General features: G+C 41.8%; 1 protein-coding gene across 2 annotated transcripts in view; it reads left to right on the forward strand.

The window, feature by feature from the left end:
• The window catches only part of kif13ba (kinesin family member 13Ba), a 46,114-nt gene extending 23,343 nt beyond the window's left edge, over positions 1-22,771 (forward strand). Inside the window, exons 10-39 of one of the 2 annotated variants that reach the window (XM_041985570.1) lie at positions 3,328-3,440; positions 3,620-3,731; positions 3,879-4,091; positions 4,176-4,286; positions 4,416-4,550; positions 7,266-7,396; positions 7,589-7,675; positions 7,832-8,022; positions 8,098-8,377; positions 8,509-8,671; positions 8,771-8,926; positions 9,004-9,153; positions 9,341-9,466; positions 9,620-9,793; positions 10,366-10,523; positions 10,596-10,728; positions 10,836-10,991; positions 11,080-11,179; positions 11,299-11,425; positions 11,526-11,581; positions 11,658-11,782; positions 11,875-12,150; positions 12,248-12,400; positions 12,489-12,566; positions 12,643-12,693; positions 12,818-12,974; positions 14,444-14,574; positions 14,773-14,832; positions 16,346-16,928; positions 17,011-22,771. In XM_041985570.1, the coding sequence (XP_041841504.1) occupies positions 3,328-3,440; positions 3,620-3,731; positions 3,879-4,091; positions 4,176-4,286; positions 4,416-4,550; positions 7,266-7,396; positions 7,589-7,675; positions 7,832-8,022; positions 8,098-8,377; positions 8,509-8,671; positions 8,771-8,926; positions 9,004-9,153; positions 9,341-9,466; positions 9,620-9,793; positions 10,366-10,523; positions 10,596-10,728; positions 10,836-10,991; positions 11,080-11,179; positions 11,299-11,425; positions 11,526-11,581; positions 11,658-11,782; positions 11,875-12,150; positions 12,248-12,400; positions 12,489-12,566; positions 12,643-12,693; positions 12,818-12,974; positions 14,444-14,574; positions 14,773-14,832; positions 16,346-16,928; positions 17,011-17,216 (4,692 nt within the window). In that variant the 3' untranslated portion in view covers positions 17,217-22,771. The remainder of the gene's footprint in view (positions 1-3,327; positions 3,441-3,619; positions 3,732-3,878; positions 4,092-4,175; positions 4,287-4,415; positions 4,551-7,265; positions 7,397-7,588; positions 7,676-7,831; positions 8,023-8,097; positions 8,378-8,508; positions 8,672-8,770; positions 8,927-9,003; positions 9,154-9,340; positions 9,467-9,619; positions 9,794-10,365; positions 10,524-10,595; positions 10,729-10,835; positions 10,992-11,079; positions 11,180-11,298; positions 11,426-11,525; positions 11,582-11,657; positions 11,783-11,874; positions 12,151-12,247; positions 12,401-12,488; positions 12,567-12,642; positions 12,694-12,817; positions 12,975-14,443; positions 14,575-14,772; positions 14,833-16,345; positions 16,929-17,010) is intronic. The other variant, XM_041985580.1, reaches the window with a different exon arrangement.
• The last annotated feature ends 3,968 nt before the right edge of the window (positions 22,772-26,739 follow it).

Raw genomic sequence — 26,739 nt, forward strand, 5'->3', positions numbered from 1 at the left:
GTCAGTTCAGCTGTGAGACGGAGTAGTCTTAGGAAAACTGACCCACTTTACCCACTTCGCTTCTTGCTCTTATTTCTTGCTACCACTAAATCCTGTTAATAATTCACAGGCGTGACTGAGCTTGTCAGCTGATACAGCCTGCTCTGTTTTCAACGCACACCCAGAGTCTGTCGCCAAGTTGGATCATCAGTAAGCTCATTAAGCTCAACAGTTCAGCAAATAGCAAATAATATGTGGAGTCAGGGAGAGAATCACTTAGCTGATGTATCAGATTTGATTTCTGCTTGTTGTAGCTCAAAAAAAAATAAATAAGTGAGCATCAGTCACTGAAAACTCCCTGCAAGGCTTTGTAGGCATGATGCCCATCCACGCTAGTGCAATTTAAGCTTTTTTTTTTTTTTCCTAGCTGTCTTGTTACTGTGTTCGTTACACTCTAATTGTGCAGCTGTTGTGACGGATGTTGGTCTTGATGCTGGGGGACAAACAACCTGTTTGCAAAGTATGCAGAATACTTGTACCAGTGTTCTTGAGGCAACAGAATTTACCAGGCTGTCACATGCTCTAGAGAGGGGTTAAATGCAGAGCTGAAATTCCCGTTTGGGATTAATAAACTCAATATTATTACTTATTATTAATTTCATATGCAAATAACAATTCTGTATACTTTAAGCTGGATAACAAATATCAGAGCTCATCTGTGCCCCCTAATGGTGCAGCCAGAGGACTGGTGATGGGAGGACCCCAGTGTTGTCAAGTCTGCTTGTTATAAGTGCCTTTGGGCGTGTTTTTCTGTAAAGTCGCTTGGAAATATCGTCAGTTGCAGGTTTTTGGGCTTGTTTTCTTAAGTTTAGTTGCTTATTTGGGCTTCATTCTCCCTTCATGGAACCTTGCTGATTCTCTCTCAGCTGTCCACAATAAAGCAATAATCCCTGGCTGGAAACTAGTGTCCACAACCGCCATCCAAACCGGTATGCCCCCACCCACGCACACACATATCTGACAGAGCATCAAAGTGACTATGGCCCAGAATAAGTATGGAAATATAGAAATAGTAAAAGGTGTGAGAAGAGAGTGCTTTAGAGGGCTGGTCCCGACCTCAGGTGGAAGATGACTCAAAGGCATTCTGCCGATTTTGTGAAATACGTGCTCACCCTGCAGCATGCTGGCACAAAAACCAGTTTCAATGTCTCATCGGTTTTTATTTGTTTTAGGTTTTACACTAGGTCTATTTGATATGACCCATGTATGTCTTCTTTTAATCAAAGTTTCAAAGTTATTTAATGTTATATTACTGTGCTTACAGTTTACTTCTATATATTACATACTGTTTTCATCTAGCTGGTTGCTTGTTTCTCTTGCAAGATCTGGCAACACTGAGGAAGAACATATTACACAGAGTAACCTTTGACAGGTAGCAGCTGGATGAGTCATACTGACACTCAGAAACTCATCACAGGAGTAACTTTCAGTCACCTGTCCTGCTTTAGTCAGACCTTACTCAGTTTGCACTATGGTCTTATTTATAGCAAGTCCTCAGCTGTTTGCTGTTTTCTTCTCTGCATTGCTAAATGCTTTTGATAACACTATTTAGTGTAATGCAAGGTATTAAAAAACTTATATATACGTATTTTTTCCATCTACTTGATTAGATGCTTAACACATGTAGCTGTGTGTTGATGCCGTCACAATTGCTCTGTAATCTTTGAAGCTGCAGCCAAGTAGGTTGACTCTGCATATCCTGCCTGCTGATCTGGTTACCGACTCGAATGTTAACAAGGCTCATCAGAGTCCTTTATTTAGCAAGAAGAATACCAAGTTGGCTGGTAGCACCTTGTTCATTATTTCTCCAGCTATGAGACATGAGATTGTAACTGTTAATTTAGGAAAACCCAAGGCATCTAATCACAGCTGAAGTCTCTGTTGAAAACAAAAAAAGTCTTGTTCTGTTTACAGATAAATATCTATTATTTGTTTAATGATTAACTTTACTCCGGAAGACTGGAAGCTGTACCGGTTTGAGACTGATCTGTGTCACTGCACACTGGGGTCAGTCTTTGCCTCACAGCTCCTTACTGCATCTTTACAGGATGCAGGTTTTAGTTTACTCGGATGTTTTTTGTTCTTTTTATGTGACCTGAAACAATACTTGTGAGAAGTTAATACAGATATTTAAGACCAACACTGAAGTATAAAACCATGTTTGTGGAAACCCCTGTTTTACATAAGCTCATGTTACAGTGACACATGCATGCAGTAGTCGCTACCATATTTCTGCAAAGTACACACAGGATTCATAGCTTCTGTTTTATTTTATTATCAATCACACGTAAAGCCTGTTTACATTATTTTGTCTTTATTTTCCTTTTTTTAGCATTTGCATAGAAATATTAAAGGTCACATTATTTTATTTATTTTAATTTTATTAATTTATTTATGCGCTTGTATGTTGCTTTTTTTCCTCTGACTGTTGCTGTATCAGGAAAAAGAACCTGGGAAAAATGGGCTTAACAGTAGAGGTGTGGTTAGGTTACCTAACCACACCTCTACTGTTAACTTTACTACACTCCATAAAAATATTGGATATTATTATGGAGTGTAGTGTATTTGTTTGGGAGGAGAGGACGTGATTAATTTAAAATCTTACCATTGTGATGCCCCGCAACCTCACCTTTGAGACTTTAATTTCTTGGTGTGTGTGATGTCCTGCTGGGCTGTGTAGAGCCTCTGCAGACACAGGAGCACTGCTTCTGCTGTGGCCTCACAACAGGTGTTGATCAGGTGTTAGATTCACCCTCGTCAGCTGCTGACCACTCACAGGGAAGTGATACCGTCCTCTTCAACAGCCCTCAGGAAGACACAGATAAACTGTCAGCAAGAAATTGATAGATGATGAGGCTAGGATTACAAGTCAGAGAAAACACAAAAGGCCTAATCAGCAAGACTGGACTGCAGCATCCAGCCCGACCATGCAGACGTTTAGAAAAAGTGAACAGAAATTGTGGCTGCGTTTTATACAGTAGAAGATGGGGGGGCATAAAGCATAAATTTTATTTATGCTTTTAAGTGACTTTTTAAGATTTTTTTTTTTTTTTATTGGTTTTTGTTTTTTGTTGTTTTTTTTGTTTTTTGTTTTTTGTGGGTGTGTGTGTGTTTTGGGATTGTGTGTTAGATATATAATTTCTTTCTGTCTGCCACAGGGCGTTATAATGGTACATGGTCTATATAATGTACATGGTCCCTGACAAATAAACAAGAGAGTAAGAATATAAACAGTTGTGACTAAAACTGTGATGATGTGTTTTTAATTCATTTGCCATTTTTTTATAGACGAGTGGGGAGAAGGTGAGTCGTCTGAGTCTGGTAGACTTGGCTGGAAGTGAGCGAGCAGCAAAAACTGGAGCAGCAGGAGAGCGACTGAAGGAGGGGAGCAACATCAACAAGTAAGCACAACGCTTCATAAAAACCCACGGTATGTCTTACCACTGTTAGGCTACCCACAGATAAAACAGTGGATGTTTTCACTCTTGCAGCAATGCTTTCTTTCCCAGTCATTTCCCGTCTGACCTCACTAAATAATGCAGCTTTTACTCCCACCAAAACTTGTCTGTGTGTTTGCTAGGTCCCTAACTACACTGGGTCTGGTGATCTCTGCACTGGCTGAACAGGGAACTACCAAGAACAAGACCAAGTTTGTTCCCTACAGAGACTCCGTTCTGACTTGGCTGCTAAAGGTAAACGCACAATAAACAAAAACAGCCACTGACAGAGAAACACACTTTTATTTATTTTTTTTTTTGCGTATTCCTTTTTTGCTCATATTTATCTAAAAACTAGAGTACCTTCATGATCTTTTCTCTTTCCTGTTTGCCTGTATTCAGGACTGCCTGGGGGGCAACAGCCGCACCGCCATGGTAGCGACTGTGAGTCCAGCAGCAGATAACTACGAGGAGACTCTGTCCACGCTGCGCTATGCTGACCGAGCAAAGAACATCATTAACCACGCTGTCGTTAATGAAGACCCCAATGCTCGCATCATCAGGGAGCTCCGGGAGGAAGTAGAGAAGCTACGAGTGCAGCTGACCCAGGCAGAGGTGAGAGAGCCTCACTGTTACAGACATCATAACATTTCAGGTTTTCTTCTTTTTTCCTGTTCTCATCTGCTGCCTTCTCTCCAGTCTTTGAAAGCTCCAGAGCTAAAAGAGCGTCTGGAAGAGTCTGAGAAGTTAATCCAAGAGATGACCGTCAGCTGGGAGGAGAAGCTTCGCAAAACAGAGGAGGTTGCACAAGTAAGAACTTAGCACACCAAACCTGTTGATCTGCTTCGTCAAACCGGTCTCTTTTCAGTCTTTGATACGTACATTTCATATAAGATTGAAAACGTTTTAAATCTGAGGTTTTGTTGTGTGTTGCTGCAGGAGCGTCAGAAGCAGCTGGAGAGTCTGGGTATTTCCCTCCAGTCTTCAGGGATCAAAGTTGGAGACGATAAGAGTTTTCTTGTCAATCTTAATGCTGATCCAGCCCTTAATGAACTCCTTGTTTACTACCTGAAGGTACACACACACACCTTCCTCCTCATACTCCAATGAATCATGAATTGATTGATCAATATAATCTCAATGAATCACTTAAATCTGTCACTTGTCACCCACTCTGCGCAAGACACAGCTTCAGTTGCACATTAACATGTAGCAAGCAACACAATGGATTTTTTTTTGTATCTGTCCATTTCAACAAGTGATTGCAAATTGCTTTACAGGTGAAGTAGAGTTGGAATTACCCAGTGATGGAACATTGAAAGTCCGATTTCAGCAGGTTAACCATAAAAGCTTGTGGCCCTCCCTGTCTCATGAGTGTCTCAAACTCACTGCTGATGCCATGCAAATATTGCTCACCTTTCTGAGCCATCATTTTCCACCTTGACTGCAATGGAAAATAAATCCAGGGCTTGTTTACAAGTGGAGGCTGATCTGCTACTGTTCATTTTCCTGAAAGATATTTTACATGAAAATGACAAATCCAATAAGCTCCAATTTTAAATTAAATTAAAATGACCCTGTTTAAAAATACCCAAATGCAATTTGTTCAAGTTCATTTTAAGTTTTAGTAAAGTTATATTAAGTTAAAAATTTTCCAATTTAATAGTATCTATCATCTACTAGTTTAATTTTATATGTTGTGATTGGCATCAAGATTATGGCATATTTTCCTCCCCTGTAAGGTGTCTCAAAAGGTTTGAGAACCCCTGTTATATAGTAATGGAAAGTTTGGCATGTATCTCTAGTATTTCCCAGGCTATACGTTTTCAAAATACTTAATTTAATACAATTCTGTGCAGCGAAAGGTAAGAGAGTTGTCTGAAAAGGAGTTTGTCAAACAAACAGGGTCTTTTTAAAAAAAACTGATAATATATGAAAAAATTTGTATGCAAACATGTTGTGATTTAATTTTAAAACTGCCCCCTCTATTCAGATTTAGTGTTACCAGTACAGGGTTAATATTATTCAGATTAGTAGCTGGCTTTGAGGTCGATAAAACCTCCTGCTATAAATATGTAACCATTACCAGGTGCTTAGTATTCTTATTTTAAACCTTTTTATTGTTCCATACTGTATCAACCTTTAAACTTATGGAGAAAAAACATTAAATACATTATTAGAAGTAGCTTTAAAGCTACTTGCTTATGTTAAAAGGTGCTATATAAGTGCAGAACATTTACTGTGTGTTAGCAGGTAGTTGGTCCTTAGTTGGCACCGCCTTAAAGAATTCCCTGTCTTAGTGTCCATTTAACTTTAATTGAGATCATAGTTTCACAAATGAACATCATGGTGTTTTGAAGTGAACTTGACCCTGATGGTAAAGACCATAGATTTATTAAAACAGGAAAATCAATTTTAAGTGAAAAGTAAGGTTGTTTTTTTCCCCTCCTCTTGCAACCAGAGATATTGCCCTCTGCTGTTCATTTAATGCAGGTTACAGGCACATTTGAACTACTTTTAAGTTGTTTTAGCTCTAAAATAATTTGGCCTATGGGGGGGCTGCCTCTGGGCTCTTGGGGCTCGGAGCCCTTTGCTCTGGCCACCCTGGATGGCCGGTGCCTGGCGGGGTCGGCGGTTGCTGATCTTGGCTCGCCAGGTCCATTGCCCCGTGGCCATGGGGGGCTCTGGCTGGGGCCTTCCTCTGCCACCTTCGGGGTGGGTCTGGGGTATTCTTGGTGGGGTGACTTGGGTTCGTGCTCCGGGATTGCCGCTGATTGCCCGGGTCTCTGGGCTGCCCTAGTCTGCCTCTAGCCTCCGTAGAGGCGTGGTCACATTTGCACAATCAAACTCATCTCTGCTCAATCCTGACTCCTCAGACTCTGCATGCTGACACAGTCACTTAGTTGTCCAGTCAGTTTATACACTAAGAGTCACTCTTATTTTGTTTTGTGGTTTTTTTTTGTGTGTGTTTGTGTCTTTGGTACTTTGAATGTTGTGATAAATCTTGTTGTTGCTGTCTTGGTTATGTTTTTTTACGAACTCCTGATGATTGTCAGCTTAATTTACCTGTAAAAGCTGGAAGAGATTATCTGTTGTGTTTCTGTACAGGTGTAGCAGGTGGTTGTCTGGTGTTAGGTTGGATTGAAGGTCGTTGCTCCTATCCACTGTATTTTTGTCTTTCTCTACTTTCTTTTTCTTCATTACTCTGTTTTTTTTCTGTCCCCTTTGGCCAGGTCCAGCAAGATTACATAAATACCATAATTCAAAGTAAATAAGTTAAAACAATATATTTAAATAAATTTTGAAAAACACAGCAGCCAAACCATCACTCTGCTGGACAGTAGAGGGAAAAAAGAAAACATGTTTGCCCTTACATTTCAGAACCATCTGATAAACTTGTGTTTCGTATGTTTTGTCTATTTAAACGCTGACAGTGCACTTGAGCTCTTTGCAACTGTTTTCCAACGTGGTTTTTTCATACTGCAAAAGTAAATAAACTGAACTGAAACATCTAGAAGTTTCTGCTCTTGTTAAAAATGGAAAGTGGTTATGAACCCTGCCCTTGCTAAGTAGGAGGCAGTTTTGAAAAATCATAGAATAAGAAGCATAAAACTGCTGTCAGTATAAAAATGATGAGATTTTTGCTGGATCAGAGCAAATGAAACTTGAGTCAGTCAAGTGTAAGCTTAGGTCAGCTGGGTTTTTTTTTTATAAGAACGAGTATATTTACAATCTTCGCTGTTGCGTATCAGCTGATAACAAGCCAACATCTTTAATTTTGTCCCTCAGGAACACACTAAAGTGGGCTCTGCGGACTCCCAGGACATCCAGCTGTGTGGGATGGGGATCCAGGCGGAGCACTGTGTCATTGACATCACAGCAGAGGCCACAGTCATGCTCACCCCCTACCGTAACGCTCGGTAAGGTCACAACCAAGACACCAGCTTGATGAAAAATCATGTAAATGAGATGAGTTTGGTGGGAAGAACTACATTTGAGTATCATGTGGATTGAATGTTGTTTCCAATTACAGATATTGTTACAATCACTGTACAAATCCTGCCATTTATCCAGAGTTCAGCTGATAGCTGGTTTGTTTACTCGTGTTACAGGACATGTGTTAACGGTTCTCCAGTCACCAGTGCTTTGCAGCTTCACCATGGTGACCGAATCCTTTGGGGAAACAACCACTTCTTCAGGTAACCCCCAGTGTTTGTTTACAATTTAAACTATCCTCTTTAAAAAATAAAATCCCTCTCATATTGATTAATAGGCTCTTTCAACCAGACTGCGCATCCTTCATTTTTTGGTGTTTTTGATTATTATTAAGTCTCTGATGTTCATCTCATCTCAAGGATCAACCTGCCAAAGAGACGCTCGCGGGCAGCAGACGATGAAGAGGGTGAGGGCGGCGTGATGAAGAACAGCGGAAGCAGCGAGCAGCTGGATGCAGACGGTGACACGGCCAGTGAAGTGTCCAGCGAAGTCAGCTTCTCCTATGAGTTTGCACAGACAGAGGTCATGATGAAGGCCCTGGGCAACAATGGTGAGAGGAGTTAAAAGAAGTCAATCTGCAACATCATCCCTTCATTTCTGACCAGTCCACGCTGTGTTTGGTCAGACCCCATGCAGGCGGTCCTCCAGTCTCTGGAGAGGCAGCATGAAGAGGAGAAGCGTTCAGCTCTGGAGCGACAGAGGCAGATGTACGAGCAGGAGCTCCAGCAGCTTCGCAAGAAGCTCAATCCAGACCGTCCGTCCACCGGCCAGTCTGGAGGACAGGCATCAGGCCAGCAGGGACCAGGACAGCAGTCTCACTACCGCAGCTTGGAGAGACTCAGCATGGGAGGGATGAGCCACTCATCCAGTGCTCAGAGCAGACTCAGGCAGTGGAGTGAGGACAGGTGGGAGTAAATGCATGATGTGTGTTTTTACATGCATGCATGTTGTGTGAAATAAATAAATGCAAACTTGATATTTGCTCATTTTTCTTCCACCTCTCCCTTGTTGCCTGCCATCTCTGGTCCTCCTGCAGGGAGGCGGTGTTGGTGAGGAGTCTTCGGAGGTTGAGGGAACAGATAGTGAGAGCAAACCTTATGGTGCAAGAAGCCTGTTTCATCTCTGATGAGCTGGAACGTCACACAGAGTACAGAGTCACCCTGCAGATCCCAGCAGACAACCTCAACGCAAACCGCAAGGTCTCGCTTTAAAACAAGCCTCATATGGCGGAGCTGACATCTGGTTTTCCTGCATCCCCAAACCTAAATGTGTCCATCCATCTGTGTGTGTTTGTGTAGAGGGATGCAGTGCTCAGCGAACCAGCGATTCAGGTTCGACGACGGTGTCGAGGAAAACAGATCTGGAGTTTGGAGAAGATGGAGAATCGTCTGGTGGACATGAGAGAGCTTTACCAGGAGTGGCAGGATTACAACCTCCATCATCAGGACAACCCAGTGAGTTGGCCTCACTAGTCTGCTCATACTGAGTACTTCGAACATCTTTTTGTTAAAAATCTCCTGCCCTCCTCCAGGTAATGCGCTCATATTTCCGTCGAGCAGACCCGTTCTTTGACGAGCAGGAAAACCACAGTCTGATCGGTGTTGCCAACGTCTTCCTCTCCTGTCTGTTCTATGACGTCAAGCTGCAGTATGCTGTTCCCATCATCAACCAAAAGGGAGAGGTAGAATCACAGTAGCTGTTAACATTCATCTCTTCATCTTAATCTTTTTATTACTGGAGAAACTCAACTGCATTATAGATTTTATACAAAAGGGATGAAGAGAGCACACAGTCTCTACACTTAACCTGCTCTGACCTAAAGTTAAAGCTAAAGAATGCTAACATAGAAAGTTTTCGCTCCCGGTCAGGTTGCCGGGCGCTTGCATGTGGAGGTGGTGAGAGTTGGAGGGGGATTAGAAGACAGCATGGCTGGAGGAGATGAACCTGACAACAACCAGGACTCTGATATGGAGGATCGCAAATTAGTCTGCATGGTAAGTCAACTGGCTGAGATCCTTCTTTTAGTTTTGTTTCACATATTCAGGAGAACTTGTGAGTCTTATCTTGCAATTTAATTCTTCTGCATTTAAACAGCACATATCCTTAAACATGCAACACTTCTTTTTTTTAATCTTTCTCCTTTGCAGATCAAGATCCTACAAGCCACCGGTCTTCCTCAGTTCCTGTCCAACTTTGTTTTCTGCCAGTATTCCTTCTGGGACCAGCCTGAGCCCATCATCGTGGCTCCTGAAGTTGACACTTCATCTTCATCACCCAGCACAAAGGACCCACACTGCATGGTGGTGTTTGACAGCTGCAAGGTGAACACGGGGACGGATCTGGACAATATTAGTTTAAAAATACATACCCAGTCATGACACAAGGTTGCTCAGTTGCTAGAATTTTAATCTTGATCCCTATTTTTTTTTTTTTTCTTTCACGTGCTCTCTCTAAATAATCAGTTTACAGGAAATAAACTGAGACTGACTGAAGTGATTATTATTGTCCTGCTCCTCCTGTGGGCCAGATCAGGCCTGTTAATCATAAAATCAGAGAGTCAACTGTTTACATTTGATAGTGCCCAATATTTTAATAAAGTGGGTTAAAGTGAAAAAAATATAATCAGATTATATTAAAAAAAGGTATTTGGTGTATGAAGACAGAATCAAAATTAATGATCAAAAAAGGCTCAGACCCCGGAGGGCTAAGCGAGAAGCAGTTCTAAAGGAACAAGAAAGCAGCAGAACATGGATCTGAAGCAGTGTTATTTTCACGAAGATCTATGAACAATCAAAGTTATTGATCAGTATAATTTCAAGTATGATTTTGTCCATGAGACATTGGCCGCTTATAGAAGTAACTGATATGACACTGATCTGTTTGGGGACCACAGGAGCTGGCAGTGTCGGTAACTGAGGATTTCATCGAGTACCTTACAGAAGGAGCAGTCGCCATCGAGGTTTATGGACACAGGCAGGCTGATGCAGGAAGAAACCCGGCCCTGTGGGACCTCAGCATCATCCAGGCCAAGACACGCACACTACGAGACAGGTACACACACACACACACACACACAGTCAGCTGTTACTCTGGAAGGTGGGTGAACAATGCTGGTTTTTGCAGGTGGAGCGAAGTCACACGTCGCCTGGAGCTATGGATTCAGATCCTGGAAATAAATGAAAATGGAGACTTTGTCCCAGTGGAAGTGGTTCCAGCTAGAGATGTGCGGACTGGGGGAATCTTCCAGCTTCGGCAGGTAGGGATAAAAACCAGAACGCAGCCACGGTCGATCTGGGGGAACTTTCAGATCTCAGCTGAGAATGCAATCTGCTTCCTGCCCAACCTTCTTCCCCTTGTTTCCAGGGTCAGTCGAGGCGAATCCAGGTCGATGTACATTCCGTTCAGGACTCGGGCACCATGCCTCTGATAGCAGAGATCGTGCTGGCTGTGTCGGTGGGATGTGTGGAGATCAGAAACACTACAGCAAACCAGGAAGGAGATGAGATGGACAGTTATCAGGTACTCTCGCTCAGTATGGCTCCTTTTTTTCTTGTAATTTTCTAACCAGAAGCAGAAGAAATGGTTATTAACCCAGCTGTTTGGGTAGGAAAGAGATCTGGAACGTTTGCGGCGGCAGTGGTTAGCTGCTCTCACCAAGAGGCAGGAATACCTGGACCAACACCTGCAGAGTCTGGTTAGCAAAGCAGGTAACAAAAAGAAAACAAAACATACAAACATTTGGTCTATTACTCTGTGTCTCCATGAGATAAAGCATTGTCAGCATATTTTAGGTCTGAAGTAATTAATGTGTGAGTTTTGTTTCCAGAAAAGACAGAGGATGACATGGAGAGGGAGGCCCAGCTGCTGGAGTGGCGCCTGACTCTCACAGAGGAAAGAAATGCTGTCATGGTGCCCTCTGCTGGCAGCGGCATTCCTGGAGCTCCTGCTGAATGGTAGCTCTCACACGCTAACACTGAGTTTAACAAATGTGTCCTTGTTTTTGTCCAAACTCTAAAACCTGGAGGCAAAGAAACAATACGAGTCTGTTCACAGGGTTCCTCTGCCAGGAATGGAGACCCACATCCCTGTCCTCTTTCTGGACCTCAAACGTAAGAAGATTTTTCATTGATTAGTAATACATGCTTGCATGTTCTTTTCATTTAATCTCTTTTCTTGCTTCTTCAGCTGATGACTTCAGCTCTCAGGACCAGTTCGAGGTGCCTGAAGCTGGAGGTTGGGATGCCATTTTGAGTGGAGAAGATGAGGACGACTTCTTTGACCTGCAGATTGTCAAACACCATGATGGAGAGGTGAGCTTGAGTCTGCTGGGGCATATCTGAGACACTGTACAACAGGACAGCCTTTTCTCTCAGTAGCCTCATTAAAATGTATTCACCTGCAGGTGAAAGCAGAGGCATCGTGGGACTCCACTGTCCACGAGTGTCCTCAGCTGAGTCGCGGGGGAGCGTGGCCGGAGCAGCGCGTCTACCTGACGGTCCGAGTGGTGGTTCAGCTCAGCCATCCCGCCGACATGCAGCTGGTGCTGAGGAAGAGGATCTGTGTCAACGTTAACCCAGGTCGTCAGGGTTTTGCCCACAACTTTCTCAAAAGGATGTCGACGCGCAGCACCATACCAGGCTGCGGCGTCACCTTTGAGGTGGTCTCCAACATCCCTGGGGTAAGCCGGAAAAACAAAAATCCAGACAATTTGTCTTACTTATCAAGGTGAAATATTAACTGTTTTGGTTTTTTTTTGTAATGCTTTGCTGCAACAGGATGCTCCAGGCTCAGAGGACAGGGAGATGCTCGCTCGGCTCGCTGCAAGCGCACACAACAGCCAGTCAGCTGATGAAGAGGCCGCCATTGAGAAATACCTTCGCAGCGTGATGAGTCTGGAGAACATCCTGACTCTGGATAGACTCAGACAGGTATGGAAAGTCCTGCAGCTGTGGATGACATTGGTATTTGGAAGTTGGATGCACTAATTGGAGAAAATGTGCTGCGTTTGGGTTTTAGGAAGTAGCAGTGAAGGAGCAGCTGACAGGCAGAGGGAGGAGTAACAGACGGAGTTTAAGCTCTCCTTCTGTCCACAGGGTAAAACATGCTGATGTTTCATGAGATTACATATCATATTTAGATGTTTGTACTTACTGTTTGTTCCATCTGCCAGCTGTCTGGCAGCAGACAGGACCTGTCCACGACCTGCCTGCTGGACGATAAGGTAACACCCACCTTCAACTTTGTGCTCAACTTTGGATCCAGTTGAAGCAGTTTATGTTTTAGCTTTCGTATTTCTCTGATTTCAAACCAACGTCTCATCATCTTTCTCTCCGTCTGCCTCTCAGGGTCGATGGGAGAGTCAGCAGGATATCTTCATGTCCTCTCAGTTTCACCGCACCCTCCCACGCCCGGCCTCATCCCCATCCACCTACTCCACCTCCCCTTCTTCTTCTTCTACTTCCTTTGCAATGACGCCCCCACAGAACCAGGAACCAGAACAAGGTAAACCTTCTATCACGCTGTCTCTAAAGCTCATCTCTCCGTCTCTTCTTCTTTTTCTTCTGCTCCCAAAACTTTTATTGCATCTTTTTATTTTTCCATATTGAAGTTTTTTCCATCCTGCTGTCTTTTACTGTGCAAACATCTGTCTCAAAGTTTTACGCTGTGCAGTCAGCCAACTCAGGGCCCCATGATTTACACTATGTGGAATAAACGGATGGAAATCTGGAATTTGTCAATGAAACTGGAATCAATTGTAAAATGTGGAATGTCGTGGAATTTGCTCACATGTGGGTGGGATTTGTTAGCGCCATAAATTTAGCAAGAAAAGCTGGATGAAAGTGACTGCGGCCCATCTGTGGGGCTCAAGCTTCCCCAGTTCACTTTTTTAAATAAATAAATTAGAAACAAATGAAAAGACGGATGTTTACAGCTGGTTGAGCAGCCGACTCAGACCATCTTTCAGGATCCAGTTTATGCTTGTTTTTAAGAGTCTTAGTGGTACAGCACCATCTTACTTATCAGAGCTTTTAAACTTTCACTGTCCTGTCAGAGCAGTGGGATCAACAAACCAGCTGCTCTTGACATTCCCAGAACCAGATGAAAAGGTGGAGGTGACGGAGCTTTTTCTTTTGCTGCTCCCAAACATTACTTTTAATGTCAGATCTGTACAGATCTGGTCATTTGAAATCATTATTACAAACACACCTTTCCTCACTGGCTTTTCCTCCAGCCTGAGAATTTTCATTTGGCTTTTAATGTGTCTATGTTCTAATATATATATATATATTTTTATTTTATTTTGTTTTATTTTATTTTATTGTTAACTTAGGGGTTTTATTTCTTGTGTTTTGTCCAGCACTTAGGTCAGCTGAGGTTGTTTTTTTAATGTGCTTTACAAATAAACTTGACTTTCCTGTCAAGCAGCTGTCCAATAAAGGAGCCCAAAAAACAAAGAAATAAAATGACATAAATAGGATATTTAAGATATTTTTCATTTGAGTTGTTATTGATTGATAGTGTTGATAATTTATACACCTATGATTAGACATATTCCTCTGAGAGAAAAAAAACAACAAAATAAAACAAGGTTACATGATGAAAAATAAAGGAAAACACTGAATTTGGGAAAAATTTAAACGGATTTCATCGGACCCTACTTACTGTGACATCTTTCAGATTGATTTTGTTTCAGGAATAAACCGAATGAATAATCTTGATGAGTGATATAGTGTTTTTTAATCATATCACAGCTAAACCCAGCATCTGTGTGTCGGTGTGTTTGATGGACAGCCTCTTCTGTCCGTCTGTCTCTGTGTTGGGATTTTTGTCATTTTCTGGACTCGCTTTCAACTTCCTGTCTTAATCTTTCACACCTTCTCTGCCTCCTGGACCTCCTCTTGTTTCCTTGCTTCCTTCCTATCCTTTGCCTCCTCCTTGTCTTCCTCCTCTCTCGCCCCCCTCCCCCCCAGGTCGTTCAGGACTTGCTGCCTCTTATCTTTCAGTTAAGGCGCTGGTTCCTCAGATGCCCAAACTGCTCAAGTCTCTGTTTCCAGCACGAGATGACAAGAAGGAGCTGAGACCTTCGGCCCACAGCCAGCAGGTCAGCAGATCAGCACTTTGTCCCGTTTAATTCAGGGAAAGATATGAACTTGTTGGGGTGCCTCTGAGCAAGGCACTTTGACCTGAGACTCTTCACCAGAAGCTTAAATATCAATTTGTATTAAATTTCTGATTAAACTGAATATTACCCTCGAAGCTTCAGTAAAGTTACGTGGATGTTACTTATCATCTTTGGCAGCATGCGCCTCGAGTCATGACATCATCAGGAGGGGACGAGAGCAGAGTCAAGCCTGAGACGGTGAGATTCGCCTCACCCGCCTTCCCCTTATATACTCACCTCCTTATTGTTTTAGATGAGATGAGATGAGTTTAAAAAAACTCATGTTGTTTTAATAATTCTTTAATAATCACAGATGAAATTTGATTCTGATGCTTCAGCAGGCCCTTTTAATACTAACTTTCCAGATATCTTTTACTCTATAACTGCATTGCTTTTTTTACACTTGTACTGCAGTCCTGTAATGTTTAAGATGTTTGGATGTGAGAACAAAATGAGACTTTCCACCCAGCATTTTGTAAAATTGTCTGGTGAGACACTGTGCGATGCAGCAGCAAATCTTCTGTAGCATTTACTAAAAATGCTCATGTTGGTAAACATCAAGGCTTCGTTCTGCAGACCAGCGCGGTGATTTCCACTCACTCTTTTCTGTTACTATTTAAATACACATGATTTTAACCTCAACACAACAACACACCACATCCACTGTTCTCTACATGTTAAGTAAACACACTTTTTACCATTAAAATAATAATTTGAGTGGAGTTTAAGACTTTACATCTAAGGCAGCTGGACTTGTATTTCATGGCTCTTTAAGACATGTAACCTCTCATTTGAAAGGCTTCTTCATTCCCTAAGAAACGCTGTTCACATTAGTCTTTTCTGTTGTTTCAAATCATTTTTACCTGTGAATTGTTTATATGAGGAGGTCCAACACATGAAGTGCTGTTAAACCCTGGGAGGAGAATCAAACTACAGAAACAAAAGCTAACACCAGTGGTTGGTTTACCACATTATAAACTGTTTAAACACAGGCTGTCATTGAAACAGAACGTTTAGTGGTCGATTCACGGCTCAGACACTTTTTTTTTAGTTAATTAACTTCTTAGTGAGCAGCATATTATGCAATGAAACATTGAAAAGTTGTACATGTGCATTCAGAGGTTTAGAGAAAGTCAAATGAAGCTCAGTTGTAAAGGTGAAAGTGCATTTTAGGATCATTCTGACATCATACAAAAAGCCAAATATTCCTAACTTTTTGTAGAGCAGTGCAGATGACTTCCTTGGCGTCTCTCTCAAACCATCTGTCTTCTCTGTCCAAAATGTGGACAATGCTATGTTCAAAGGGGTGACCTTTATCCTTGAGATATCTTTAATAGAAACATCTGAACATAACACCACTTTCCTTTTACACTTTTAAGCCACAACTCCCTTTCAGATCAAAGATGAGACGTAAATTCAAGACAAGGTGACTTCAAATTCCAAGACCTAGAAGTTCAGCTGCCTTTATTTGAGCCATTAGGATTGCCATGACCATGCAGGAGGCTAGCAGACATGTTAGCATTGTTTACATGGTTTAGGTTTATGAATGAGTGCACATCACAAACTTTAGACTTCTTTTAGCTGAAAATGTGCTCAGAGAAGGTTTAAGATGTTGAATTTTATAATTGATCATTGTGTTCTTTTGCCTTGTTGTCTCTGCATGCTCTCGTCTGTCCCTCTGTTCCCATGGCAACCGCCGGTCCCCCTGTAGGCTGCTATGCTACGGCCCCCGGCCAAAGACAGACGGACTGAGTTTTCCGAAGTCCCTCCTCTTCCTGTGCATGACCCGCATGACATCACCCCCCTCAGCCCCCTCAGCCAGTCATCAAGCGGTTATTTCTCCACAAGTGTCTCTACAGTCACCCTGTCCGACGTCCTCCAACCCTCTTCCTCGTCTTCCTCCCTCCTGGGTGCTGAGACCACGTTCTCCACAAACCCTCAGCAGCAGGGCGCTGATAGGAACGATGTTTTGACCTCTCCTCCTCAGTGTGGTGGCAAGATAGCAGCCGTGGCTCCGCCTGCTTCCCACAGCTCAGCCAATCACAACAACGTCTCCACAGAACTCTCCTTCTCGGACCAGAAGCTGATGAACTCAGGAGGAGGCGAAGGCTTCGAGAGGCTGGAGATATTTGTGGATGATGAAGAGCGTTGTGATGACAACGTACTGCCTGACTGGCTGACAGAAGGGGCGTATGTCACAGTAGGAAACAACAAGGCGGGAACTGTGCGCTATATAGGAGCTACGCAGTTTGCAGGGGGATTGTGGGTGGGGGTGGAGTTGGACACTCCTGTAGGTAGGTAACCAAAAAATGACCAGATCACCTAAATTATACAAATATCCGAGACCTTTTACCAAACATTGTCTTTTTTTAACAGGTAAGAATGACGGGTCAGTGGGAGGACATCGGTATTTCCAGTGTAAACCAGGTTACGGGGTGCTTGTCCGCCCAGACCGGCTATCCAGCCGCGATCGGACCAGTCGGCGGGCGGGAGACTTTGCTCCTCCCGCCCACGTCTCCGTCCTGCGAGGAGAAGCCATCGTATCACGGCGTGGGGAGAACCGCAAATCCTGGAGCAGCTGAGATAGGAAACCAGGAGCTGGAAGGGAGAGATGAACTCCCCCTCAGTCCTCCTCCTCTCTCCCCCTCCTCTCAGCTATGCAACAGGCTCACACATCAGAACTGACCCACTGTCTGACAACCTATAGTTGGAAACTACACATCCCGCGGCCGTGCACGGAGAGTGGATAAGCATAGAAAACAAAGTGAAGAGACTTTTAGGAAAAAATGCAAACAGGTCAACGATGGAGTTTATAAAAGTCCAAGGAGAGGAAGTTTTTGATGCTACGCGCTAAGCGACTAGCAGTCTGCAAGAAGGATGCTAAGAGTGAATGGAAACAGATTTGGGATCATATTCGGACCATCAGAGATGCTCTATGAGCTGATATGCAGGGATGCAAATGACACAATTTTTTTTTTTTTTTTTATCCCAGCTGATTATTTGGTGGCGTTTTAAAACTCAATGTAGCCGTTCAGATCTCTAACCTAACTCTGACAAGCTGACACCTACATGTCATATCTGTTTCTCTTACATTTAATTTTCCTCCTGTTTTTGTTTCTGCATCAAAATCACTAAAAACCTGTTGTCAGAGGGATGAAAACCTCACACTAGCCAGTGTGTTTGCATCCCTGCGTATGTTCACCTGGTAGTCCTGAGACTCCCATGTCCCAGAATTAACCACTACAACTGCCACTCTCCTGAACTCTGCAGGTTTAACTTTGCAGACTTTGGCTCTTTGTTTCAGGCTCGTCCCTCCTGGACTCCTTTTTTTTCTTTTGAAGATTGATCCTCCCAGAATGTGCCTTCACCATGGCCTGGTTTGTGTTACTTTTTTTGTGTATATTTCTGTTCGTGTGGAAGAGAATGCCTTCTGCTAAGTGTGAGGTGATCTCAGGGCCTGCGGAGGGAAAAGGATAACGTGGGATGTGCGTGTCTGTGTTTGTGTGTTTTGTAAAGGTTGTACAGTTTTGCCTCGTGTGCACAAATTGTTCGATATTGTTGTTGTGGTCGTGCTGGTGTTGAAAAATTAGTAGTGTAGTACAGGAAGGGTTGGGTTGTGGTCGGGAAAAGCCACTTATGAGGAGCAAGCCGCTTAAACTGAGAGGCTTTAAAAGTAGATTTGCACTGGAGACGTTGGATAAGAGGCTTCTGTACGTGAACAGAGCGGGACTGTGGTTCTGATGCAGCCAGATGGAGGGATGCTCCTCCAACCATCTGAGGTGATGTAAAGACATTAGATGATGGCCTCATCTCCATCTTTGTGATGTCACTTTGCGTCCTTGTAAGCAAACTACCTGGTGTTCTTCCTGTTTGGCCGCCAGGAGGCGCTCTATCCGCAGTATGTTGACGGAAAGAGGGAAGAGTATGTAAGGAAGAGTAAGTGAGTTTCTGCTGGATATATCAAGCTTGTAAGGAGAATATTATTCTATGCATTTGATTTTGTTTTTTTTTTGGGGTTTTTTTTTTTTAGAATAGTTTTAAATTTTTACATCTAAGTACTGACATTACTGGAAGAACGAGCTACGATCGTATTTTGGGAGAAGATTAAATTTGGAAACTGATGAAAACATTCCTGACACCCAGGATGATGTGGCCAAGTTTGGGAGTTTCTAAATTAGTTTTTAGTTTTATTAAACATTCCAAGACTACAGCCTTTTCTACTGACCTTATTCACGAGTATTCACTTATGGACAGACACTTTGTAGTGCGCTGTAGTACACCTTCAAGAAATGTACCATAAATGGTATATACACGTGTCCCTGCAGTACTTTTCTGTAAGCTAAAGGGCAGTTTTACCTATTTTTCCACAGTAAATCCAGATCACTTCCTGTTCTCTGCTCAGCCAGTGAGAAGATGCTGTATGTGTGGGAGAAGCTGTACAAGGCAGTCCTGATGATGCCACGTTCGGATGGGAGATGGAGCATGCAGCAGTTATGGAGTTTGGGCGGTCGCAGGAAGTACAGCACTGTGCAGAAGTCTTGAGCCACCCTTCATTTCTTTGCTTTATAAGTTCCCAGGAATACAAAATAGCTCATGTGATTAATTGAAAGGTGTTCAAACATGAGTATAAATACAGCCTATGAGGGGGAAAAGTATGAAAGTCAATATTTGGTTTCAGCAGTTTTACTTCCTGAACTCAGCCTGAAGCCATCTTGTTCATCACACTTCTTGAAGGACAGTCAAAGCTCTTCTTGTGATCTTGGCTTGTTATTTATCATACCTCAGCTTTTTCTTCTTGTTGCCCTTCCTTATGGAAACCATTTCTGATCACTCTCTGATCTAAAAGCATCTCGACTCAACCTTTAGCTGATCCCAGCTTGTCGTTTTTTTTTTCCTCCACTTGTCCTGTTTCCTCTAGTTTTCAAGGACACACCCTGCTGAAAAAAATACAAAGTTTTTACTGACATCTGTCCGGGAGTCATCATGTTGGTGTAAACATGATTAAATTAAATTTATTTCTGTCAAAATGTGCTAATGGGATTGTTTATTGATGCAACAAAAGAAATGGGAAGGATTCATGTTTTTGTATGTTAGTTCATCCTTAGTTAGGTGCGTTTGTTTGTAGGTCAGCATTTTAACAATGGGCATCTAAAAGGTTTCAAATAAGAGAATAAAGCAGCCAAAACAAGTCTGGAAAACTGTTGCTCATGACCTCTTTAAAAGATTACAGCAAAGTCCGGCTCACTGAAAACCAAATCTAAAGAAATGAGAGTTGGCTCAAGACTTCAGACTTGGACGTTCTCCAATAATGAGTCAGACTGGGATGTGTGGGAACTGTGGAGTTGAAGTCATGTTGTCTCACCAAGTGAGCAGAAGGCCGGTCGGCTTATTTAAAGGTGGAAGATAAATATATCTTCAGCACTGTGTCAACGGCAGATCGGATTATTTTTTTATTGAGTCTTTTTTCTTCCTGTTACCGTTTCTATGGTGACCTTGATTTTATCCATGTACTCAAATTGATCATGTTAAAGATATGCTTGCTATGAAATGATGTGGAATACTGCGCTTATATAAAGGCTCTGTGTGTCCAGACTGTGTGGAAACCACACGCTTTGCATTTTATTTCATCATGCGTCTTTATGTGAGGGGTGTGAAGTTAGTATTTATATAGAAATGCTCGTAAACATGCTTTTACTGCATGGAAATTATTAAAAGCCTTTTTTTTTAATGAATATTGCACAAATAATTTCATGAGAATTGCTGCTATAAGCATTGTAAATTACCTGTAAATGGATCCAGTAATTTATCTAAGCCTCTTAATCTCTTGTGGTAAGCTAATTCGGGTTTTAACGGTTTCGTGTGTAATCCCAAACGAGCTAAATTTCAGTTCAGTAGCCAATATTTTTAAACTGGCACTTTGACAAAAGAGGATGTTGTTTCTGCCTAAAAACTCACTCATTCTTAATTTTTGAAGAAAAATGAGGACATTTTGAAGGAAGGAAGTTTATTATCAGGCCTTAAAGTCCTCTGATTGGTTGTTAGCTGCCTGGTATGTTTTCGATTGGCCGGCATGTCGGAGTAGTTTGGTTGTTTTTGTAACGTTGTGCTTGATGACAGGTGGTAGAAAAAAGAGGCAGTGAAGTTTTATTGTGTGTGACAGTGTGTATAGATAGATATAAATGTGTGTGTGTGTTTGACTGGACCTGGCTCTGACTCAGATGGGAAATGATCACCAGCCGCTCCTTCACCCACTTCCTCTGTGGCGGCTGGACTTTCCCAACCTGGTCTCTGCTCAGAAACTGTGCTTGGGGGGGAGGGGGTTGAGATCACTTCAGGCTTTTGGTTGTCCCTTTGTGTTGTTGTGCCTCAGAAAACCATGTGACCATGTATTTTCCACACACTGTTTTCATATCAATAACTCATTTGCACAGAGGGGATTGAAGCGTTAACTTCAGCAATACTCAGAAGTATAGGAATTTTTTTTTTTATGATGATTAATGTTCTCGTGTAATCAGCTGTCCTGATCTTCAGCTGTTTCTTCACTCTCTGCTTCATCTACTTGAAAAACGAAGTAAAAATGCCAGACTGGATTGTCAGTGAGTGTTTTATATGAGCTGAAGGGTGGCAGTCACAGCACCAATGAATTATTAACCTGGCGTCATAATTCTGGCGTTTTCAGGTGCGCCCAATAACTGGCGAGCATTCGCACAATTCCAGATTTTTCTACCATCGCAACCTGCACAGCTGAAAGGCTATGGAGGTAGGATAGCTAGTAAGTTTAATCACTTTTATCTCCAGTTTTAGAAGTTCAACAAGTAACAGCAACAAATTAAATGTACGAGGGCAGAGAAGTCTGAAAATACAAGTTAACTTGTACCTCCAGTTGTAGACAAATTTGAAGTAACTAATAGCAGAGACATGTTTTTCAATCTCCAGAAAGACACCTTTTTAAGTATCCATGAACTGTCTATGCGCTATGACTGTCGAGCTGGTCTTGGTCAGACTGTCAGAGCTGTACTTTTCCATTCAACTTGCAGTTGGGTTGTGGACACAAAGGCCTTCCTCCCTCCTCTCTCTGGGACTGGGTCTAGAAAAGGCGTACAAAATGTAGAACAAAAAAACTAACATGTATTTTCAGACTTGGGGAATTTATTCATACTTGAAGATTTTCACAAAGAGTTTCAAATACAAGTTGTGAACTTGTCCCTATCCTAACTCCATAGAGAGGCTTCAGGAGCATCATGTGACTGATCCCTCACTACAGACACCCACTCAAACCCAAGAAGGGCCAGTTATTGCAGATGTTAATAAAAACACTAAATATGGCTCAAAATAAAACAGATGAGTTTAAACTGTGTTGTTAGGTTTATATATGAATGATGTACCTCCTTAACAGCCACTTCTAGTTCTGTTACAGTAGTCTCACTGTCACATGTCGTGTTGACGTCACAGTTTAATGAGCAATGCAGCGAGGATGTTCAGGCCTTGTCTATTTATTCTCACTCTTTAGACTGCCTGGTATCACTGCAGTGTTCTTATGATCAATAACCATCACTACTGAAAAAACTGCACCAAAACAAGAAACATTACCATCCAGTGTCAACTTCTCTGTTTTATTTTTAGGTTAAGGACTAATAGGATGTCAGTTTTGGTGCACGCCGCTGATTCAGCATGTTTCTTTAGTTTCAGCACACACGCTCCACATAAATCTGTAGCTCTGACGTAAGATGGAAAATTGTTACGCACACACTGTACAGAGCAACAAAAGCCATTTAATGGGATGGATTCAGTGGCATCATTGTTTCTGACTATCAGCCACATTTTCTTTAATCTGATTTGAAGTGTTTTCAGCCCCTCAGACTGTTTCTCCCTTTTTATTTTTAAGTGCTTGTATGTTTTGTTTTTTGCTCAGAATGTGATCTATACCTTTGTGCTGTTTGTTGCTTTTCTTGCAGCTCTGTGTTAAGTGTAGGTTCACTGGTCTGGAGAAAACCCTGCCTTTCTGTGGCCTTCAACCTGGATCTAGACTGGTTTCAGCCAGAACAGTCTTCACTTTCTAACTAAACCCTCAGGATAATACGTTACTCTCCAGGGTTAGTTACAAAAAAAAAAAAACGCTCTGGTCCACTATTTAATATAAATGAGGAAATTTGTAACTAGTTCTCAGGAGTTGTCAGGCTTTTAATGGGAGGAATGATAAAATGCCGCCCCCTAGTGGGCAACCTCAGCCTGATTCCACCCATGGGATTTTCTACACAGCCAGAAAAATCATGTGAAATCATCACTACAACTCACCACTGCCCAGCAGCAGGGGAGGGGGGCATCTTTACAGCTACCAGGGATCACATCAGATCTTTAAATGACAGTTTCTGGATCTGTATTTGGCTAATTTTCCTGCCGTGGTAGCAAGTTTTCACCTCCTAACTACCTCGTCCCAGCTTCGGCCATCTCTAATCTTCTGTCACCTTCTTACTTGAGACCTTTTCTCTCCCTAGTTTGTGTGTCAGACACAAATAAACTTCACCTAAAAAAAGAAAGCAATACATGGCTGCGGACTGGTGCAACCTGAATCTGTTTGCAGGTGCATGTCTTGTTTTTTGTTTTGTTTTTTTCTTCCCCTCTCCAGTATTTGGCCGTGTCTGCTCTCCAGGAAAACTGAGCTTCGGCTCCTCCACGTGGTGCATTTATAAGGCAGTTAGTATCAATATCTCTCCATGGTACCAGTAGCCATATTTAACAGAGCTGTGTGAAGATGGAAGGCTAACGGGAGCTGAAGGAAATGGTGTGGTGCTTGTTAAGTCAGGGACTTTATTTCTGCAGTTAACTCCTGCAAAAAGAAGAAAAAAAAGTCCCTACAGAAACTTTTCACACATGTAGCCAAGGAAAAAGTTTGATACTGGGACGTTTGTTAAGCGTGGCCTTGGCCTGGTCAACAGTATTACTATTTATCATTGTAACAAATCATTATCAGTCACTGCTGCTGTTTGTGTGGAGCAGGTTTGTCTGGATGTGTCATATGTACGTGTGAGTGCAGCACCACACCGGCTGCTCTCTGTATGTATGTGTATATATGAGCATTTTAAGACTTAAAAAAAAAAATCTGAGCACAAGTTTGGGTTTTGATTAATTTAATTGTTTTATGTAATTCTATGCTGCAATCCAAAGAATAAACATGTATTATAATACATTTATGATTTTCCTTTTTTTAAATTGTCTGAACCGTAATCTGATGAGGAAAAATAAAGAGTTCTGTCGAGTGCTTCATTCTTCATTTGTGCCAAACTGATCAATTATGTAAAAGAAAGGTGTTTGTAGATGTGTAATTTTTACTCTTCTTCTTCTGCACATCCATGATGAGCTCCCCTTCCATCACATCCCAAAGATGATCTATTGCAGTGATTCCCAACTTTGGTCCTCAAGGCACGCTATCCTGCAGGTCTTATATGTCTCCTTTTAAATGGTTCTCTCTGACAAGCTCTGTTCAAGTCTGCTAATGAGCCATTAATTTGAATCAGGTGTGTCATAGCAGGGAGACATATAAGACCTGCAGGATAGCGCGCCTTGAGGACCAGGGTTGCCAGTTTGTGAAAGGACGGTTCTTTTTATACAGTCTATGAAGGACGGAGAACATAGCGCCAGCAAACATGATGAGGAGCGAAGATGATTTACACACAGTAAGTTACTATTCTTTGCAATGCTAGCGCTAATTTCACGCGCTAATTTACGTTAGCATAAACTAGAGTAAACAAAAGCTTCATTAATCAACAAATGCTATGCAGCAGCAGTTTTCCCTTAGTCTCACTTACAAAATTACTATCAAATTAATTTCATAAGTTTATAGGGACAAACAGTTTTCACTTGGCCCAAACATAACATTTGTTTTTGTAAACTAACAGGCCCCCAATTTACTCCACTAATACATCCATACAGTCACACAAAATTAATTTAATGAGTGTCGAGAAATAAATTAGACTAAAATCTTTGTAAATCAAGATAAACTTTCAGTTAATTTAAGCAAAATTCAGGTGTTTACCTGTCGAGAAGAAACTTTGCCAGCTCTGACTTCTCCTTCTCCTTGCAAAAGATTCTCCAATATTGATCCTCGTTTTATTCCGTTTCTGGTCGTTTGCTTTTTTTTTAGCAGGATGTCGAGGCTTTTCAGGTTTTTCTAAAACTATTTCTTGTCCGCTTCTTTTACTAGCTTCCATACCTGCACGCTGCTGCTCCTTTGCCGACATAAAATACCAAACGCTGCCGTGTTGTTGTTAGGCAACCGTGCGGAGTCGCATTTGATTGGTTAAGGAACCAGGAAGTTAGAAAGAGCAACACGGTGCACCCAAGTTATTCCAGCACGGAACTCTTATTTTGAAGGAGAAAAACTTGACAAAGACATTGTTGATGTAGGAGATAGATTGTTTATAGGGAAGCTTCCTTTTATCCCTCGCAGCAAATGAGAACATTTTTAATTATTTTTAAGGAAAAAATCCCAAGAGCTTCAGTTTAACTTTCGTTAAATTTCTTCCAGCTATTTGGGGTTAAGAGGAACCGATAAATAGAATTTTATTATTTATGATTACACACATGATGTAGATATAAATATAATTTTGAATTGGAAAGACAAAATCTCTTCTGACACCACCAGATGGCATTGTAAGCGTTCAACAGATTCCAGTTACACGGAATATAGTATTGTGCACACAATAAAATATGTGGTCTCAGGAGGTTGAAGCTGCAGTACCAGCTTTGTTTGACAGGTGCTTGAGCACAGCTTGGAATAAATGACACCTTAAAAGCCTGCACATGTACTTACCTGTAGTGCAGTCATAGCTGTACCAGAGGCCACTGAACCCTCTCACAGATGAAAACGTTTGTCTGGAAAAGTTTTGGTCAGACGGACACCACCCATTCAGCAATGCTTCGCATTTGAAGTAATGTTTGAATCCTACAGTTTGACAGGTCTGTTCACACAAAAAAAAGCCTTAGAGAAAATGGCGTCCAAAAAAAACCATGTGGTGTCAACTGGGTGCCCACTGTAGGGTAAAAATATAATAAAAAAAATTTAGTGCTCGAATTGTTAGGTGCAAAATGTCTTTTTTTCTTTAAAAGAAGGCCTACAGATATACAAATATCTGGGGGTTTCCAGCCTGCGGCTCAGGAGCTGCAAGTGGCTCTTTGGACCTTCCACTATGCCTCTAAAATATTTTTTTTAAATCTATCTTGTCATTAGGTTGGAAACCAGGGACTTTTTTACTTTACATCATTTTCCACAAATATCTACATCTCTTAGCAGAAAGTCTGTCTATCCTCTTTTTATACACGTTTTATGTTTATTTTAAAACCTAAAACTGGAAAGAATGTGGTAAAAATAACATCCTATGGTGGCTCTTTATTAAAATATATTAAGTTGCCTTTTTGAAAAGTCTTGTGACATTTGCAGCTCTAAAGAAGGTTTATTTTGCTGGCTGGGGGGAAAATGGCTCTTTGAAATGGTTCTTTGGATTGGAAAGGCTGCAGACCCCTGCACTAAACACAAACAGGTTTAGCAGCAGTTTTCTCTTTAAACAGTAACAGTTAAAATATTTCTTCATATATATTTATAAAATCAAATATTTATGACAAAGAATGATGAAGTGTTCAGGATTTAGTAACGAAAAGGTAAAAAGTCAGCAGGATGAATTTTAAAGCTGTGAAGCTGCTTCCTTCTAAACACAGAAGGAACAATATGTGATGAATATCAGCATCAGGTGAACAGACAGAAAGCAGGATTAGAATCTCACAGCTTCTAGATGGTGAGGAGAGAGAAATATTCACAATTACTTCCACCCATGCACCTTTTTAGTGCTTCATTATCCAGATTTCTGGCCTATAAATTCTCTAACCTTTCATTCTTAGCTTGACTGTATTGACTGCACCTGCAGCCTCCGCTACCGGGAGTTAAGGGGTTAACATCTCGTTTCCGGGTGTAGCGTCAGGTCTGTAAATGTAACTCTAAACATGTGTGGTATCCACAGAAAGACCAGAATCTCAGCTACCAGCTCAGTAAGACCATTTCTGTCACCAACACACACAGTTAAGACAACAAATAATTTAAAGAGCAGCTGCACA

The sequence above is a fragment of the Melanotaenia boesemani genome, chromosome 1 (assembly GCF_017639745.1).
Source record: "Melanotaenia boesemani isolate fMelBoe1 chromosome 1, fMelBoe1.pri, whole genome shotgun sequence".
Classification (NCBI taxonomy): Eukaryota; Metazoa; Chordata; class Actinopteri; order Atheriniformes; family Melanotaeniidae; genus Melanotaenia; species Melanotaenia boesemani.